Here is a 20,368-nt window from a genome sequence, read left to right as displayed (position 1 = left end):
AGACAATAGCACAGACACTATGTCAACTGCATTATATAAAAGTTCACTGTACAAATAAGCAAATAAATAGTCCTAGAAATGAATAGTCCTACAAAATGAATAGTCCTAGACACATTTATTGTTAAATAGTGAATGAACTATTAGAGCATTGGGGTTTGTTTTCTGGAAACCCTGGTGTCCCTGCCGTGATATCTGACCTCTGCATCTGCGCCATGTGCCACTGAATACATAGCAGCTGACAGGACAGAGAGCCTCTGACAGACAGCAGCTGGCTGAGCAGTGGCCTGGTCTTTATTTCACGGCCGCAGTTGAGTCTATTCTGACCGCACGTGACCACCCCGCTGAAGAGCGCTGTGTGTTCGGCCTTTTTGTCCAGGGTGGTGGAGAGGCCGTGCTAACTGCTGCCTTCTGTTCAAATCTGCTGACTGGGCGCAGTGTGCGACCCTACGCTGTCCTGGCAGGATGTGAAAAACAGAAAAAAGGACGCGTGTTATTATATTTCAGTGGCTGAAAAGAGGCTTTTTGCTCATTAGCAGAGAACATGACATGCTGATTTCTTATGAAAACAACTTCCTCAACACAGTAACATCCTGGTATCATGGTGATTCTATTTGCTCATGACTCATTTTTCAAACAGCCATAGACAGTGGTCCCTGTGCATTTTAGACACTAACTAAACTACCTGTGAACACATGGTTTTTATGCAGTGAAAAATGTTACATCAGTTACAGCATTATCGTGAATTATCAATATTAAATCATTATCATGATGACAATTATTTTTATTATCATTATTAGCAATGCAAATCTTGTTACACGTTGGATCATTTATTTATTTATAAAAGTATAATATTTTTTAACAGTGTGATGTATCATCTATGTCTGTGAGATTCTGCTTATTGTTGGTTATTTTAGTGCATCTTTCCTTGCTCGGTTGGTATCTCCCCCAGATTTGGAAAGACTGGCCGTTCCACGCTCCCCTACACACACTCCCATCTTCCCCACACTGTAAGACATGGTACATCCCGCTGACATCACCCCCTGCAAGAATTATGTTCAGAGAAAAACACAAAGCCAGGGGGGCGTCTGTTTTCTCCTAAATTCGAGGGTTTTTGCATTCACACGAAAAAAGAAACGATCAGACCCGACTACTGGGGTTGTGAAGATGTGCTTATTGCGCAACAGAAATTATACATGCCACAAGGAGACCCTGCTATCGCTTTCCAGCCAAGGGCCAGAACGATGTGATTTATTTGCTGATGTGCATCCTGGTTCTAATCTTCCGTAACGTTCGTCGCTCCTCCAAGGTCACTTCGCTGCATGCCAGCGTTGGAAAATGTTTAATGCGTTTTTGCCACCTAGCGGTCAGGCAGAAAACCGCAGTCGGAGCGCAGTGACGGTCATTTGTGAAGTGAGGGCGATCTGAGGTCTGAACGCTAGATGTCGCTGTCTAACCAGCGAACTATATCACTTTATCTTACACTATATTAAACCGTGTGATCTGAATTATTGGGGCACGAACCACAGTCTAATAGAATGGACGTCATTCATCCTTTTTCTTTTATAATTATATCATATATAATATCATATATGAATGAATAAAAACATATTCAGGAACAAAATTACTCCGTTGATTTGTTATAAAATTGTACTGTACTGTACTGTAATTGTACTGTTTCTAAAGTGACAAGGTTTATATTTCAATGGACATAACTCTTTTATCCATAATTTGCATTACAAAGTAATTGAACCGACGGATTCATACAATAAATGGACGGCAAAGTATGGGCAGTATTCAAACAAGGTGTAATATGTTATTGAATGTTATAATAGAATTGTGTTATGCGACCTTAGTCTGTATTATTAAGAAACGTATTGTTTGATTTTATATAAATGTACTGAAATATCTGAGATCTTTCTGCCCCTATAAATAAATGCCTGCGCCTATAAATAAAAGTGCCGAAGGTCTTTGTGTGAACGCTGCTTTGTATGCCTCCACCTTTTGATAACAGCATCATGTTGACTGCACACGTTCTCGCATCACGACTCGTAAAATCGCGGCAGGGCACCTCCGCAGACCCATTACGCATGCAGCGGCGCGCACCGTGGCCCGTCCAGTCCTCTGCCGGTGGTCCGGGGACAGGGGCACCATCCCCGCGTCCACGTTCCGCCGAGGAACGGGGGAGGGAAGATTCCGCGCCGGAGGGGGCAGAGTTTTAGCGCTGAAGAGGGGAACACGTGTACGGGGCGGTCGGAGCCATGCGGCGTTCACGTGTCTCGGGATCGACAACGTAGGCGCCGCCGCCGCCGCCACTTCGCCTCGGACCCCGGCAGGTGAAGCAGCATCCCCGACGCGCGGACATGGACGTGGAGACGGCTGAGTGAGTGGAAATGCGAAACAACTCAAATGTTATTAATAAATGACAAGTGCACTCATGTCATGACATGATATGAGATCCGAGTGGGTCGGCCGGGTCGGCGTTATTGCGCAGTGGCTTTGCGCTTGCGTGCGCTGTCCGCGGTCCTGAAACCCCCGCCTGTCGCTTCCCAGCGTGGTTCGCCTGATCATGCAGTACCTGAAGGAGAACAACTTGCACCGCACGCTGGCCACGCTGCAGGAGGAGACCACCGTGCTGCTCAACACCGTGGAGAGCATCGACAGCTTCGTCGCCGACGTCCACGGCGGCCACTGGGACGCGGTGCTGCTCGCCATCCAGTACCTGAAGCTGCCCGACAAGATCATGATCGACCTGTACGAGCAGGTACGCGTGATGACTGGAGGAATGGCTTCAACACTTTGTCCCTCATAGTTTTACATCATTTTTGAGACACTTAAAAGGAGTTGTGGCACTGGCTGGCCTGACATTGTCCTGCCAAAAAGCATATGGGGACAAAGATTGTTTTTTAAATGGATACACAATTACCAAAATAGACACTTTAGATTACTAGCTGTGCATCGACGTCCTTTCTGTAGAATGGAAGTCACTCACTAACCTAAGTACGCTAGATTTAACGTCTGCGGACAGTGAGGGGGTGGTGCACCTCGCCCGCTCCTTACCCGTGTGCTCCACCGGCCGCAGGTGATTTTAGAGCTGATCGAGCTGAGGGAGCTGGGCGCCGCGCGCTCCTTGTTGAAACAGACGGACCCCATGATCACCCTGAAGCAGGGCGACCCCGGGCGCTATGTACACCTGGAGACCCTTCTGACACGCCCCTACTTTGACCCGCAGGAGGTGAGTGGACCCTGGCCCCCCCAAAACTCCCGTGTTCGCCCCTGCCAGGGAAGTGGTTCATGTTTCACGTGTCTCCGCAGGCGTACCCGCAGGGCAGCAGCAAGGCGAAGAGGAGGATGGCGGTCGCCCAGGCTCTGGCGTCGGAGGTCCGAGTGGTGCCACCCTCCCGGCTGATGGCACTTCTTGCTCAGGTGGGTGTTGCAGAATTTAGGAAATGAAAGTGGCTTTTTCATCCCTCCATAGTCTGAGTCGGACGGGTCATGACTAATGAATGGGGCTGCGTGATAATAATGTTAATGGAAGAAGACATGGAGTGTCCAGGATCTGGAGACCTGACCAGCTGGAGGATTTGCATAAAGGAAGCCTTGAGCATATCCCTTGTCACTAACCCAGGAAGCTTTGGCATGCTCAGCCTTCTCAATATATAATCGAGAATTTTAATAAGCTGTCGGCGCAACAGCTGCACCTTGACTTCTGCAACCCCGTATTTCTGTGCAGGCTTTTCACGTTCTGTCTTTTCCTCACAGCCTCCCTCTCCTTCCTTTAGTCTCTCGCCCTTCAATCCATAATCCAAAGCACCCAGTAATGCGATAAATATGTAATAAATATCATGGAAATCCTCTCTTCTCCTCTCCTCAGTCCAAGCAATGGCAGCAGACCCAGGATATGCTGCCTACAGGAATGACTATTGATTTGTATCGGGACAAAGGAGCGGTGAAGGATGCGGAGGACGAGCTCTTTCCCACGCAGCTCAGTCGGCAGATCAAGGTAGCCCTCTGGAACCACAGCCAGCACAGTCACTGCCAGAGGGCAGTGTTGGTAATGAGGCGTAGGATGGAGACTGTACGGAGCCAGCTGTTGCATTGCTGTATGTAGGGTCGGCTGTGCTTCCTTACATTTCACTGATTCACGGTGGCCAGTGGCTGGATAAGGGCAGAAATAGTCATCGGAATTTCACAACACCATTAAAAAGGCCATTTGGCAGTTAAATGATCCAATTAATCACAATATTGTTGAGTTATTCTTGTTAAACCGCGGGCAGTTGCCAGACTAATTTGTTATCCCTTTATTTAAGATTTAAGGCTGTAAGAAATTTTCTGGGTTGCCAGTTCTGCCTCTCTTATCAACTCCTACTCAACCCTGTCTGGCCTCAAGTCTGTAAAAACAAATAAAAAAAATAATGTAATAGGGCTACATTACTGATTCACCCTCCAGTTTACATTAGTACACACACACACAGACACTTTCATTGTCTCTCTCTGTTTCTCTCTCTCTCTCACACACACACACACACACACACACACACACTGATATAATAGCTTTACCGGCCTGGAGCTGCTTTCCTCAGCTACCTTGGCTGCATTTCCATCCCACAGTAATAGAATCTTGCTGCACGCCTGATGGATCTCATCATTGCCCTTCACACAGGGCTGTGGCTGGAATGGCAGAGAGATATCCCATCTGCCAGCCTCATTTCATCTCCTGCACTATGCACTCACACACAGAAACGCAGGACGGAAATCCTTGTACTGCAGTGCAGGAATGTTTGTATGTTTACATTCTAATCTGTTATATTATATCTTCTTTGTTGCAGTTTGGACAGAAGTCTCACGTAGAATGTGCCAAATTCTCCCCTGACGGTGAATATCTCGTCACGGGGTCTGTGGATGGCTTTATCGAAGTGTGGAACTTCATGACTGGAAAGATACGGAAGGTATAATGTCTTTTTAAAAAGTTTAGGTGAATTAGAGACATATTGAGTGAAACACTCAATAACACTTACATTCCTTACACAGTAATATGCCTTGATAGTAAGTTTGTTTTAAGGAAGCCCCAACTTTTCTTGAAATAAAAAAAGCAACTTTCTAAATTAGACTTCTTGCAAATTTCTCACCGGACTATTTACTGATGCACTAAATCCGGTCTGATATATGGGTCAGGTCGCCTCAGTGACGTGTTTATTTTTTTGCATCTTCTCGTTTTAAAGCTAGAAAAATTAGGCCAGGCTTGAGATTTACTATGTAGGCCCAAACAGAATATGTGTAAAGATCATCCTTAAATTTGTAAGGTGCAAAATAATCTTTAAAACTTCTTGAAATACAAACAGGCAGAAGCAGGCATCAGATCCTGTTGAATTCCAAATTCCTAAATGAATTATTCACCTTATATTAAATATTTAACACCAGCGTAGTACATCACTGCAATAAAGAAACTATTTATCAAATTCAACACATATTTTAACATTAAGTGTTGCAACATGACGAGCGAACCAGGAATATACAGCTAGAATATGGAGATACAGAATATGTACTACAGAGTACATAAGGTCCATGTATCATTTAATATGGCTCATATCAATATAGCTTCCTTGCTAATGTTCCTGAAGTTTAATTATAGTTGGTCGCTTCTTTGAACTATTGCATATTGGGAATGAGAGGATTCCAGTAATCTAATTTCTAATTATGGGTGGTGGTGGCCTAAAGGTTAAGGAAGGGGCCCTGTAATCAGAAGGTTGCTGGTTCGAATCCTGATCTGCCAAGGCGCCTGTCATGGCTACCCACACCAGTGCTCACCAAGGGTGAAGATTAAAAGCAGAGCACAAATTTTGTTTTGTGCAACTTGTGCTGTGATGCAGTGTTTCACAATCACTTCACTTTCTTTCAAATTAAAAAAACAAAAATCTGATTCAGTTTGTGGGGTGGATCTCTTCATACTGTGCATGTGTGTGTATGTGTGTGTTTGTCCTGAACATCATTATACCCCAGGATCTGAAGTACCAGGCCCAGGACAACTTCATGATGATGGATGAGGCAGTGCTGTGTTTGGGCTTCAGCTCCGACACTGAGATGCTGGCCAGCGGCGCTTTGGATGGCAAAATCAAGGTCTGACTGCTCGCTCGTGTAGGAAAGTGTGTAAAATGGCAGTGAAATGTTCACCTGCTTCCATTCCTGATCAGGCAGATAAACTCCTGTAACCATAAGTATGAAATACATTCATAACTGCAAGCGTATGTACACATTACGTAGTTTGTAATTGTTATAAGTGCATTAAAAGATTGAGAACACCCACAGTGACCAGCGTCCTTTGCCTGGTGTTTTTGCAGGTCTGGAGGATACAGAGTGGCCAGTGTCTGCGCAGGTTTGAACGCGCTCACAGCAAAGGCGTCACCTGCCTCAGCTTCTACAGAGACAACGACCAGTTCCTGAGCACCTCCTACGACCAGACCATCAGGTTAAACCAGCACTATAGTCTCAGTATCAAACGTTTTGTCCAGTTCTGCCAACTGAGTTGACTAAGGACAGGCACTAATGCAGCATCTTATGTTATCTGGTGTAACTAATGTCCAGTTACGTAAGATTTGCCCCGGCCAGTCTGACAGGGAAACGTGGAAACATCTTTAAAGCCTTTTCATAGTAAAAAAAAAAAAGAATAAAATAAAAAACTCCCAGGTCAACAGCCATAAAAATGCAGTAGTACTACACTCATTAACGTCACGTCAAAAACACGATGAAAAGTTACCATCTGATGCTTTTGGAGATTCTTGTTGGCCACTGGAATTGCGGAATGATTCAAATGCAACAACTGAGCAAAACCGCAATCGACGAAGGGCAAATTCGCGGTGCGGTTCGTTAGAGTTTTCATTAAGGGGCGAGGCGCGCTTTAAAGAGGCGCTTATCGTCCGCCACGCTCCAGACTGCAGCATCACCATTCCTCCCTCCCTCCCACCCTCCATCTCCCGCTCGGCGAGGCACGCGTGGCGTGTGGGAGGGGATGCGGCGCGACACGTGCGCGCGCCAGCGGTGCCATCGTGTCACTGTGCGCCGTCACCGTCAGGCAGGGGTTGAAGAAGCGCAGCTCCGGGGGGGGGGGGGGGGTATTACTGAACGCCGAGGCGTGGGGCCACACGTGAGGCTCTCATTCGTATGCGCATCGTATGCGCCTGCTGAATGGAGGAGCCCTTGAACGCCCGACTGGGTCGAATGAAATTGTTCAGCCTAAACAACACGCTGCACGTCAAGACAATTACAGACAACAGTGCGGTAAGTTAGCAGACCTGCACTTTTTTTCCGGCCGTGGGTGTTTGTGGGTGGAAAGGAGATGTCACTATAGCAACAGCACATCTCAGGTGCTGATGCAGTCATCCGATGATTATAGATATTATGCTTTTTATGTCGTTACGATGCATTAATTTTGCCCTGCTGCTCACGGTTTCTTGAATATTTGATATTTTGAAGGGTTCATGGACTGAAATCGGGCAAAACCCTGAAGGAGTTTAGAGGACATACGTCCATCATCAACGAAGCCACGTTCACGCTGGATGGCCTTTACATCATCAGTGGTTCTGCAGATGGCACCATCAAGGTGCGGTGGCCTGTGTGCAGCTTTCATTATACAGACTCCTTCGTCACATTTCCTTTGGTTGACCTTGAACTGCTGAGTTTCAAGCCATCCTTTACGTTTCAGATCTGGAATACGAAAACAGCAGAATGCACCAATACAGTCCAATCACCGGGGTCCTCGCCAGGGACGGTCCCTACTGTGAACAATGTGATCATTCTGCCCAAAAACCCAGAGCAATTTTTGGTGTGCAACCGCTCCAGCACTTTATCAATCATGAACATGCAGGGCCAGGTAGGAACAGCCGCAGACACTGATCAACTTCATTAGAATTGACAAAATATCTTGGCAGCAGAATTCGATACAGAAGTTATATGTGGGTGGTGGAAGCCAAGTGGGTAACACACTCGACTATGAACCAGAAGACCCAGGTTCAAATCCCACTTACTACTAATTGTGTCCCTGAGCAAGACACTTAACCCTAAATTGTTCCAGGGAGACTGTCCCTGTAAATACTGATTGTAAGACGCTCTGGATAAGGGCGTCTGATAAATGCTGTAAAATGTAAATGTATTCAGTTATATTAACAGTCCTACAGTGGCATTTTGGGAAATGTCAGGGAATACAGCACTACTGGATTGTCTCATCCCAGGGATTCACTGTCATTGTGCCCTTAGAAACATATGGCTATGTTGTAGACAAGTGGTTAATGAAGTGGCCCCGTAATCTGAAGGTTGTCGGTTTGGATCCCATTCTGTCAAGGTGCCACTGAGGTGCCACTGAGCACCTCACCAAGTAATTATTCTTAAACTATTCAGCATTTTGGAATCATTTTCAGTTTTACCCCAGGCCAAAATCAGCAGAAAACGGTGAACATGTTCTGTAGCATGTTGTGGGCGATTAGAAAGTCCCTAGATGGGCTTCTCTGTAAAAACACGGAGGAGAGTTAATGTTATTGCTGCCCTCACTTCATTATCTGAACTGTTTTCTTTTCACTCCTTTGTTCACTTCTCATCCCCCTTTCCTCCTTCCTCAGACCGTGAGAAGTTTCAGCTCAGGCAAGAGGGAGGGCGGGGACTTTCTGTGCTGTACATTGTCCCACGCAGTGGGTGGATCTACTGCGTGGGAGAGGATATGATGCTGTACTGCTTCAGCATGGCCACTGGGAAGCTGGAGAGAACCCTGGCGGTAGGGCCGCGGCACTGCACGTGCATGAGTGCATACTTGAACACAATTTGCTTGCAATGAAAATTAAATTAAATATGAATCCAATACTTCTATGGAAGTGACCCCCAAATGGAACTCGCATTAATGTACACTGCAATAATTCCCGACAAACAAAATTATAGGAAACCTTTCATTACAACATAGCACAGCAGTTTCAGATGTCGGTGAATATGGCGCCGGTGTGGTTATTAGTGGAATACATCATCTTAAACTGTAAAATACTCCATGCTGCTAATCTATCATATTCCAAAACTTGAGAAAAAGCATAAGATCTATAATCCAATCTGAACTGAAGGCATTTTTTTACATTTGAAATGTTCACCATGTAACTGCATCCAAGTAAATTCATGCTTGATACCCCTAGACATCTCCATATGTTTCTTTTTCTTTTCCCCAGGTCCATGAAAAAGATGCGATTGGCCTCGCTCATCACCCCCAGCAGAGCCTACTTGCCACATTCAGCGAGGATGGCTTGCTTAAACTGTGGAAGCCTTAGATCTTAGAACCAACAGATCTGGGTTTTTTAAGCATTCCTTGTTTGAGTTTGTCAGTCCTGGACCCTGAGTACCCCGGAGTGTTCAGGTCTTTATTTTAAGCAGCTAATTGGCAAGTTTCTCATACTCACCGCTCACGTTTAATGCCTATTGAAGGTATTAAAGAACAAAGGGAAGTACGTGGATGAAAAGGATAAAAACGTAACTCATACAGTGTCCCTTATGGTCCAGGTGTTGGTCTAGTGTGCTGCAACTCAACATATGAATGAGGACTCACCTTGAAGCTCTCTCATCTAAGGCAATAGCCTGGATTGAAAGTTAACAAGTTCACTTGCCCATGATGTGATAAATTACGTATATACAATTTAGACAGTTTAGTGTGAAACATGCATGCATTCAGTAAAGTTGATGTGAAAGGGCTTTTTTAAACATTGTCAATAATATTGTATGCATGCTGATTTCTACTGTACACAAACTGTTAAATCCTATTTAAACATCATTAACCTAAAAAAAGGCATTCATGTGCCAACGTGCTTACCTGCTGTTACCACTATGTGGTGTATTTTAATAACAGCTTGTCAACTGAACTGAAATCGTTGCGTTAGTTGTTAGTGAAGGATCTGTGTGTTTTAACACTTGACCTCATGCTGCTTGTTGCACGCTACACCCGAACTGCATGTCTATTCTCACACATGCACATACAATGCAGCATATTGTAGCTTGGCTTCCTTGTCAGTCTTATAGATTGCAGACATCCACAATTGTACCGTTTACATGATTTACCTTATGTGCTGTGAAAACCCCTGACTTTTTGGTCTATTGGTCTTAATGTGTATGGTTTTACTGTCATAAAATGTTGCCTTATTATATTGTTATTATCAATGTGTTAGTGTTCACAACTTGTATACAATATGCGGATGCGCTGAGATAAATTGTCAGACAAGAAAATGGCCAAAGATGTTCCTGTTTGGGCATGTATTATGTCAATTGCGTAATTTGAACGTGAAACAGACACAGGAAAAAAGTAAACCACATTTTGTAACGTGAAAACTACAGTGGTTACACTTTTATTTTTTTTTATTGTATTTTGTAGTGGATAGTAATAAGTTACATTTACTCCAGGTTTACAACCGCACACTTTTTACTGAATACATAGGCCAATCAAAGGGGCAGTGGTGGCCTAGTGGGTTATCAAGCGCTCCCGTAATCGGAGCAGGCATTCGTTGTGTCACCGCTGCAATGTTTCACAATGACAATCACTTTCATATTTCTGAATAAGAAACTTTACTCTTACTTTTTTACTTTGCTATATTGGCCAACACTCGACATGTTACTTTTTTAAAACGTTTATATGCTTTATTTTTGCCAGACAGATGCTGCTGGTAGATCTAACACGCTTCACCATTCAGACGTAGCATCACACACAGCACAGACACGGAATGGAAAATTATCTCCAGTGATAAAAACAGAAAGACAGTTTTAGCGTTTCTAAACATTTTTTTAAATGGTGCCATAAGCAAAGTAAAACATTTTCTGTAAAGGAAGGAATTAGCGTTATCATTTAGTTTTTTTATTTAATATATCAATGCTAAAATATATAATTAGCACATATAAGATTGTACAAACTTATCAGATGTATTTATTCATTTTTACAAATTGTACTTTAATAAGTTATTATATATTAATAACTAATATTATTAGAAAGTATCAGTATTAGCAAATGTAGATTTTTTTTCTGTCTATCGTTTCTAAACAGAAAATGAAATAAAAAATTACAAACAGTTACTCAGTACTTCAGTAGTTTTATCACTAGATACTTTTGTACTCTTACTTGAGTCATTTTTTGGATGACTAGTTTTTACTTCTACTTCAGTGTTATTATTTGAGTCATGCTGCTAATACTTGAGTAAAATTTATGGCTACTCTACCCACCTTTGGCTATGACACACAAAACCAGGTTTAAAAAAAACGGATTCAATTTTAAAATGACAAACACAGTTGAACACAAAAACAATTATCTAATATAATATCTAAATAGTGTAATTGATTCTCAGATCTATTTGGCCAAGGACAAAAAAATTGTGGCAATTTGCATATACTCCAGAATGTTCTGAAGATTGATCAGATGATAATTTCCCCAAAAACCGCCACAAAAGGACCTGCCGAGATCATTTCAGTGATCCTCTCGTGAACACAAGTGAGTGTTGATGAGCACAAGGCTGGAGATCATTCTGTCTTGCTGACTTAGAATAACAGACTGGATGCTTAAGGGAAGGTAATGCTTGGAATCATTGTTCTTCCTGTTAACCATGGTTAACTGCAAGGAAACACTCTTTGGTGAAGAACAATCCCTTTTCCAGCCTGATGGAGCACCGTGCCATAAGACTAAAGTGATAACTATGTGGCTTCAATTGATAATTTGTGGTAAATCCTCAAGGAATGGAATGGGTGGAATAACAAAAACCAATTTATATATGGATGTATATATAAAACCTGCAACCTGCTATTGATTAGAAGCAACATGTACATTCAACACCTTAAATCAAATTTCAAATAAAGGGATATTGGACATAAAAAGGAAAGTGAAGGTCTCTCAGGTCAACATCGGTAAAATTTTGTAATTGTATTTAATACCACATGTGTTTATATATGTATAGACAAGAACATGGTACAGTATGGTCAAAATACAACAAACCCATGATAATACAAAACAACGATTAAATTCTCTTTGATATAAAATTACAATTGCAGTCTGTTCTGAAATTACCGTGACCATGCAAATCACAAATATTACACAATTCAGTATAAAAATTCTGAACTGCAGTCAGAAATGAAAATGTCACAAATTTGGTTGGAAAAATTAAAGTGCTATGAGTCAGTAATGCAACAATAAATCAGCGCTCAGTAAGAAAAACAATACTAAACCAAAACGGGGCACATCGAGATGATACTATTAAAAACTTTGACAACAGAAATTTGGCAAAAAGTATCAAGCAACAGTCTGTGGTCCTGATCACTTGTATTCCATAAATGCAAAAGGCACTCAGCCCTTTCACAAAGGGAACAACTACAACATGGTGACGCTTTCCAGGATTCTACTGAAAAAGCCTCATGGACGTCATGATCCCATAGTTCATATGGCCAGAAGTCATCTTAAACAAATCACTTGATTCTTTACACTCTTTTCTTTTCTGCACCCAAACTGACCATCATTTCATGGACATTGGGAGTCAGGTGGCCGAGGCATTAGCCTGCTTCTGGCAGTTTCAGGACATAATGGAGCACCTTCATGTTTCTGGACCTGTCAAGAGTTTAAGAAAATCAGCAGGAAGAGCACTAGGAGGTTTGGCACTGCACTCCTCCTGGGTGGCAGTCATAATTGTCATCAGTCATAGGATGGTAGTTGCGTCTGTGACGCTTTCGCTCATGGGCAAGGTCGAAATCTTCAAGGTCTGCATACACATATAAATCATCATCCATTTTGAGTTTTTGTGATTCCTCTTCATGGGGCAAGTAACGCTCCAAATCCTTCAGTTTGTGCTTTGGAAGAAAGTTCTCAGCAGGGAAGACAACCTACCATCACCACAAAAGAAGGAGGAATATGAATGAATGACAACTTGTTCCATAACACTGCATGTTTCTGGGTGGTTCGAGTTATCAGTTTTCTCATGAGGGACTCCGACTACATCATGCTGATAACTTTAGCTTCTTACAAAGTAGAGTAGTTAATATGATTTGGTAATGCTCTGGCATGGTAAGGTTAAAGTAGAACTAGAACACATTTTTAGGACACTACTGCAGATGGTTAATAAGGGTAATAACCAATGTTTTAAAACTGTATAAGTCAGAGTCCCACATTTCTAATCACTTACCGAGAAGTGGATGATGAGATGGCCCTTTTCAAATGGATGTCGATACGTTGGCATGCCTTCATTCAAGATGCACTTTTTATCACCAGGTCGAATGAGTTGTCCTGGAAACATTACAAAAAGAACAGTTTCTACTAATTGGCATTAATTTTAATACCTCTCCAACTAAATCCTTTGTGTACAGAGTAGTAATGCATACATATCATCCTGCTCAGCTTTAAACCTGTCTGTGTCTTCAGACATTTACCTGGATGGGATGTTATGAGAAGGGTTCTGTTGTCTAAGGTCTTCACAGGTTTCTGGAAACCACAGAGGGCCTCTACCAGCTGCAGTTCCATCCTTATAATAAGATCCTCACCATTTCTTTAAATAAATAAATAAAACAAAGGAAGCATTCGAGTTAGATATTATGATCATGAATGCAACAATTTTGGCCATTCACTTTCAATTAAAATTGGTGATGCTCACCTCGTAAACACTGGATGCATCCTCTGGTCAAGAATTATAATGACATCACCAGGCTCCACGCCAGGTTCCTGGTCACCTTCCCCATGAAACACAATCTTCTGGCCTTGCCTCATTCCTAAGACACGGACATTCAAACAACAACATCAGTTTTACGGTTCCGTGCCTTTCAGTCACTGCGAATGAACAGCACAGTCACCTTTATCAACGTGGACCTCTAAGACCTTTTTTTGCTGTAGAATCCGGAGTCCTGTGCAGGACTTGCAGCGGTCTCGTTGATTCATGCGCTTGCCCTGCCCGTGGCATTCAACACACACTGTGGAGACCTGTTGAACCATGCCAAGGCCCAGATGATGGATACGTCCCTGCACACCCGTGCCAAGACATGATAGACACACCTCCGCTGATCCCTTTCTGCCCCCGTGACCTGCAAATAACAAGTATATATGGCACAACTGACATATGAACCGGTAACATTTTTTTTTTTTTTTTTTTTTTAAGCAGTTTCCCACGGTACACACTGTCATTTTCATGAAAACAAGCAGGATAACAGGTAGAAATAAAGTGGATTTTTCCCCTGTTAATTTGTCCTTTTAATATATGAATGTCTGTCTAATGTGGCTGCATTTCCTTCTTTTAATCCTACTAGACATAATGCTATGAACAACTGGGATCATCATCAATGAATCAAAATCTGACTAGACTAACTGATAAGACAGAGTAGAAATGTTCACCTCGGTTTCTCTTGTCCTTGTCATAAGACCAAACATCTCTACATATATCTGGTGCCACTTAGTGACGTGTCCAAAAAGGCATGTGGTTATGGAAGCAAATAGACCTGCCCTTGTAGCACCCACGGGTGGCTGATCGGTCACATATAGGCTTATGACCAAACAAAATAATAAAACAGGGCTTTGCTCATTACCGTCACATCTTTCACAGACAATGTTTTTCTGGACAACAATTTTTCTTGTAGCTCCATTGTACAGGTCCTCCAAAGACACAGTCAGCCGATGAAGAAGATTTTTTCCTAAGGCATAAGAAAACAAACAAATATTTTAACAAGAAACATACAAGATTATAAGGAATTATTTATGGACTCAGCAGCTTCTAATAAAATTAAGGTTCAAAAGTACCTCTTCTCTCTCTGTGCATTCGACCTCCGCCACCAAAAAACATGTCAAAGATGTCCATGGGAGACCTGCCGTTTCCACCATCAAAGTTGGCTCCCTTTATAATGGCTTTCTCCCCTCCACGGTCATAGACCTCCCTCTTTTTGGAGTCCGATAGAACCTCGTATACTTGAGAGATTTGCTTGAACTGGAAAAACATGAGAAAAAGGCATAAAACAGAGGCTGCTCGGGAGCGTTCGGTCTCGAGGTCAGCACTACTCCCGGTGTGTGTGGTGGGGGTGTGAAACGAGTTGCCATCTTGCACACCTTCTCTCCTTCTGCTGGGTTCTTGTCTGGGTGGTACTTCAAGGCCAGCTTACGGTAGGCTTTCTTCAGCTCCTCGGCATTGGCACTGGGCTGCACGCCCAGCAGGTCGTAATACCCCGTCTCCTTAACCATAGCTGTTCCTGCCAACAGCAAGATCACAAGACCTAAGCTTTAACATTGTGTCATGACGAGTTGAACTAAATGTTAAGTGGTCAGTAAACTTTGAAATGTTAGGGTTAGACTAAACTGGCCAGGATTCCTTTGGCTGATATAGTTGCTAATAGGCAACACATTTAAAAAATATGCAAGTGTCACAAGCACGTTTACTTAATTATTTAGATGCTAAGGTCCAGCTACATACACATTGATCAATGACCATGATCATATCTGTTTGACCTCACAAAAGCATGTTTAAAACAAGGCAAAATGCAAACGTCTCAGGCACAAATACAATCCACATGCTCGCTGCAAGATGTTCTGTGAGAAAAAAAACCCTGTCAAACCTAAACCGATGATTACATTAACATTACGTGTGTAAAGAAAGAGACTATGTTATCACATTGTTCTCCGAGCTGCAATATAATAATGTTCTCCATCTGCAGTTCGCTCGTAGGCGATAATTCGTTAGTTTGCAGAGTTGGAAGAGGCCAACATACAGTCCCTGGAATAGAACAGCTAACTAAATTACTGCCACTTCGACATCTCCCATTTTGAAACTAGAAAGCCACGACTAATAACTCACCGGTTTAACTCGCAGTTAAAAGTGAAGTGAGGCTGGATTTCTAGAAGCTTCCCGACAGGGCGGCTGCGGCATGTTGATGACGTCACTGCATCGCGCCGCCGGCGTGGCGTGTTCCTGCTTTGTTGTTTTTTTTCTAACCTCCTATAGTGGCGATTCATTAATGAATCATTTGGTTTGACTTCTGCACAAATGCCGTTTATCCTTAGAAAGGATAGACAAATTGGTTTAAAATAATTTCCACTTTCAAGAATCAGCTAATTTCATGCCATTACCTAAACTGGAGTAGAATGGTGAAATGAAGCATATTTTTTTTCAGATGTTTCTGACAGTAACGTTGTTCTAAATATTCATTCGGAGAATTCACAAACCACCCACAAAGAGCACCCAAACTACGAAACCATATATTTTGAGATATTTAACTGGGTTTCATGGTCATATATATATATATATATATATATATATATATATATATATATATATATATATATATATATATATATATATATATATATATATATATATATATATATTCATGACTTGAAATTTTACTGCAGCACAATAAATAATTACACATTCGCCAGTGAGAAAACAAGCTACTTCATAGAACATAGTACGAGTCCAAACTCGCTACCTTATTGCGGCTTGTATGTCTAACGAACTTGCCCAAGAAAAAAAAAGAACGCTGCATACTTGTCGATTTCATGCACATCTGTTGATCGTAATGACTTCTCTTGTGTCGGCGGATGATGTGTAGCTCTGCGGAAACTACTGCAGCTGCGCACATCACCCACGTGGTCAGACTAGCCACGGCGCCCATCTGCCGGTTTGTTTTCCAGTTTTAATTGCACAATGGCTGCGGTTCGGAAACCAGTTTGTATATAAAAAATTATAATGATCGCAACCTTATACGTTGCAGCTACTTAATAACCGGAGCCGTCAGCGAATTTATTTACGATACGTTAAAGAGCTAACCAAATGTTAGCTAATTCGCCAATCTGAAAGAATGGTGGTCTACTCGGTGCTACTTCGATTTTAACCCATTTATTTTTTTCACCCAGAAAACTAAAGTTTTTGCTGTCCAGGAAGCCATGCCCTTCTGCTTGCTTTTAAGTGAGGATGATAGCCACAAGCCCATCCGGCTCCCTCACCTGCAAACAGTGATTCTTGGTCGCGGTCCAGAAACGAAGATCAAAGACCATAAATGCTCCAGAGAACAAGGTACCTGAGTGGCAGTAATGTTCGCCTTTCTGAATTTATCAACTCAGTAGCCAATACCGCACATGAATGCATCCTCAAGAGTAGCGGTGGTGGTAGGTAGTAGCCTAATGGCTCGCCTATGAACCAGAAGACTCAGGTTTAAAACCCACTTACTACCATTGTGTCCCTGAGCAAGACATTTAACCCGAAGTTGCTCCAGGGGGGGACTGTCCCTGTAACTACTGATTGTAAGTCGCTCTGGATAAGGGCACATGATAAATGCTTTAAATGTAAATGTAGAAGCACACTAAAATGCACATCTAGCCGATATTGTGCGTTTACAGTAAATTTACTTTACTTTACTTTATTTTGCAGATGCTTTTATCCAAAGCGACTTACAGGAGGAAGACACCAGCAATTCTCATTCAATTTCTATAGATTTTGAGTTTACGCAAGGAATTGTCATGCAAGGAGGACATTTCCATATATATTTTTTTAACCATTCCATTTGTGACTGGTTATATCTAAAAGAATCAACATAAAACATGTAGGTGTTTAATTTTTGAAATCCACAAGTACATAACATTTCAGCTGATGTGTGTGCGCTTGTACTGTAGACTAGTACACTGATGGGACAATATCAGCCATGCAATATTTACACCTATCATTAGAAATCTATTCCGCTTTCTCACAGTTGAACTAAGGGCAGATCACAACGAGGGATATGTCCGTGTTAAGCAGGTATGTAGAACTACTGGAGTAGTGTGAGCTCTATCTGAAATTGTATTCACAGTGTGATAGTCTAGTTGCCTTAAACCTGGCAAACAGTTGGCAAGTTGGCTTAGAGTGTATTAGTGTACTTGGTGTATTATTATATGAAATTGGAAAATATACAGCTCACATAACTAGATTACCAGTTAAGTGGCTGCAGTGATTTTTTTTTTTTTACATAGTTGGGTGTCAACCCTACTTCCGTGGACTTTGTTGCTCTTGGTAAAGGAAACCAGGTAACGTGACCATCATTGCTTGTACACTTTTTTTGCCCATTTGAGGATTTTCTGTTAGCTCTGTTATGTCCCAACCTTTACAGGGATTTGAGCAGAAATCATCTTGAAATACTGCAATGCTACGGACTGGACTGTATCTTTTGCATTTTTCTATCAACCATCATTTCACCCATCAGGTGAAAATGAGGATTGGCCAGAAGCTCCACATGGTGAACCAGCTGTACCCATACACTGTGAGCTTCAAGGAGGAAGTATCTGCAGATGGGAACAAGGGCTCTAAGAGACCTCACCAAGAGAATTCAGAAGAGGAGTCCCCAACCCAAAGGCCTGGTACATATAAAGTACCAAAATCTGCTAGCACAGAGAAAGCCCGTGACCAGTGTGGACGTGCAGATGGGGCTTCTGGACTTCACAGGCAGCCAAGCCCTTCGCAGCCATTGAAAAAGGAGTTGTCCATCATTGACAAGAAGGTGAGTGTAATCTTGAACAAGTCGGCACTTTTGACAATGTTGAGTATTATGTGATAAATGTTTAATCTCTTCATAGGTGAACTCGGGTCATTGGAATCAAGGACTGAAGGTGTCCATGCAGGATCCCAGCATGCAGGTAAGATCTAATTTTATGAACAAACTCCCTTATCTGAGGAAAGTTGAAAGTATTACAAATGTCATTCACACATTTTAAGAGCCTGTACATCATCTGAATGTTCCTTAAAATGTTCCTCACTGTATTCATTTTTTTGTCAACTTAACCTGTCAGGTGTATAAGGATGAGAGAGTAGTCGTCATCCAAGACAAATACCCCAAGGCTCGACACCACTGGCTCGTGTTGCCTTGGGAGTCTATCTCCAGTCTGAAGGCACTGCAAGCAGAGCACCGCGACCTGCTGGTGCACATGCAGAATGTGGGCAATAAGATGGTGCAACAGTGCCCTGATGCCAGTCGCCTGCACTTTCGCTTGGGCTACCATGCCATCCCAAGTATGAGGTGAGAGCTACGTTAGACAACACTTGCAGACACTGAATAAGCAGTTTTGATTATTGTATTGTTACAGTAAAGATGCTCAAGTCTTGTTAAATTGATTGTCATTGTGAAACACTGCAGCAACAAAACACAACAAAACATGTCCTATGCTTTTGATCAGTCACCAATGAACACGGTTTATCACACGGATCCATTAAATCACATTCTGAGGTTTCCGTTGAACCAAATCCTGAATCCTAATTACACCATGAGTTTACAATTTAGTCATATAAATACATCTTATCACATCAATCACAAAATAAGTTTCATAACCTACAGTTTCTTTGCACCGGCACAGAATTGGAATCACGCAGAGATTCGGGTTAGCACTCCTAACTCGACCCAGTGAATCCAGCAGTTCCTCTGGCCGGAAATACCGAATCAAATAACTCACACACCCAGATCAGTTTACTAAAAGTGACTCAGAGGGAGTATTACAGCCCTACTTTATATGTGTAATATTCTGAATCCATCCAGTGGATGTGTGACGTTGAGTCCAGGTGTACTAAATGTTTTAAAGTGTAGTGATTGATCACACAATCCACTGGTGACCCCGTAATGGAGCAGCTGAAAGATTAAGAATATGACTTGCACGTTTATGTGGGCATTTTCTCCTTTTCCTAATTGACAGCCATGTTCACCTCCACGTGATAAGTCAGGACTTTGACTCACCATGCTTAAAAAACAAGAAACACTGGAATTCATTTACAACAGATTACTTCATTGAATCCCAAGGTAAGTGTATAAGCAAAGCGTCTCACATATTTCACAGTGTAAAATGCAGACATTTAACTTAAGCAAGAAAGGTTCTGAAATTAAGTGTTTTTGCAATATGCTTTTTTATATTAAATTATTATTGGTAATGCTGTTAATCATAAAATGTTAAGTGGTTTCTGTCTGGGTTAAGATACATATTCTTTTGAAAGTAGTACAGATTATAATGATTCCTTTCCCCTCCATTCAACAGATGTAATTGAAATGCTGGAAAGAACTGGAAATGTAAGCGTGAAGGAAGGCATGGCTGAGCTGTTGAAGCTCCCATTGCGTTGTCATGTGTGTCACAAAGAACAATCTACTATTCCCAAACTGAAGGAGCATCTGAAATGCCATCTACCCACATGAATTCATGTAAATAAATAAATAAATGTGTGCAACCAACGAGGATAAAATTCTGAAGAACTGGAGTTGAAATAGTTTTCAGAAGCAGAAATGCCTTTTTGCATAGTTTTTTCCCATTTGTTACCCTTTCAGTACAATTATTAAATATTGTATACAATTTATATTGATTTGGTATTAAATCTCAGTATTCCACTTAACACAATAATCACATATGATT

At 42.1% G+C, this 20,368-nt stretch overlaps 2 protein-coding genes and 1 pseudogene across 3 annotated transcripts; 2 read left to right on the top strand and 1 right to left on the bottom strand.

The window, feature by feature from the left end:
• The first annotated feature begins 2,030 nt into the window (after positions 1-2,030).
• On the top strand, positions 2,031-10,910 carry LOC114788429 (WD40 repeat-containing protein SMU1-like; annotated as a pseudogene).
• Positions 10,911-11,899: 989 nt separating this feature from the next.
• dnaja1 (DnaJ heat shock protein family (Hsp40) member A1) lies at positions 11,900-16,094 on the bottom strand. Its single transcript, XM_028977307.1, has 9 exons — positions 15,807-16,094; positions 15,065-15,204; positions 14,762-14,945; positions 14,551-14,655; positions 13,825-14,052; positions 13,629-13,743; positions 13,408-13,523; positions 13,164-13,264; positions 11,900-12,864 (listed from the first exon to the last, which is right to left on the bottom strand). Exons 2-9 carry the CDS (start codon positions 15,194-15,196, stop codon positions 12,628-12,630), a joined length of 1,218 nt encoding a protein of 405 aa, XP_028833140.1. The 5' UTR covers positions 15,197-15,204; positions 15,807-16,094; the 3' UTR covers positions 11,900-12,627.
• Positions 16,095-16,593: 499 nt separating this feature from the next.
• On the top strand, positions 16,594-20,312 carry aptx (aprataxin). Of its 2 annotated transcripts, none has more exons than XM_028977366.1 (9): positions 16,594-16,629; positions 16,865-17,024; positions 17,698-17,744; positions 17,957-18,010; positions 18,187-18,480; positions 18,557-18,616; positions 18,770-18,996; positions 19,664-19,767; positions 20,000-20,312. In XM_028977366.1, the coding sequence occupies exons 2-9, from the start codon at positions 16,895-16,897 to the stop codon at positions 20,152-20,154; spliced, it is 1,071 nt and encodes a 356-aa protein (XP_028833199.1). In that variant the 5' UTR covers positions 16,594-16,629; positions 16,865-16,894; the 3' UTR covers positions 20,155-20,312. The 2 variants fall into 2 exon arrangements, with proteins under 2 accessions (XP_028833199.1, XP_028833200.1); XM_028977367.1 differs by lacking the exon at positions 16,594-16,629 and adding an exon at positions 17,379-17,550 and having other exon boundaries at positions 16,883-17,024; positions 18,094-18,480.
• Positions 20,313-20,368: the final 56 nt, after the last annotated feature.

Source organism: Denticeps clupeoides, chromosome 4 (genome assembly GCF_900700375.1).
Source record: "Denticeps clupeoides chromosome 4, fDenClu1.1, whole genome shotgun sequence".
Classification (NCBI taxonomy): Eukaryota; Metazoa; Chordata; class Actinopteri; order Clupeiformes; family Denticipitidae; genus Denticeps; species Denticeps clupeoides.
This window is presented reverse-complemented; position numbering and strand designations above follow the sequence as displayed.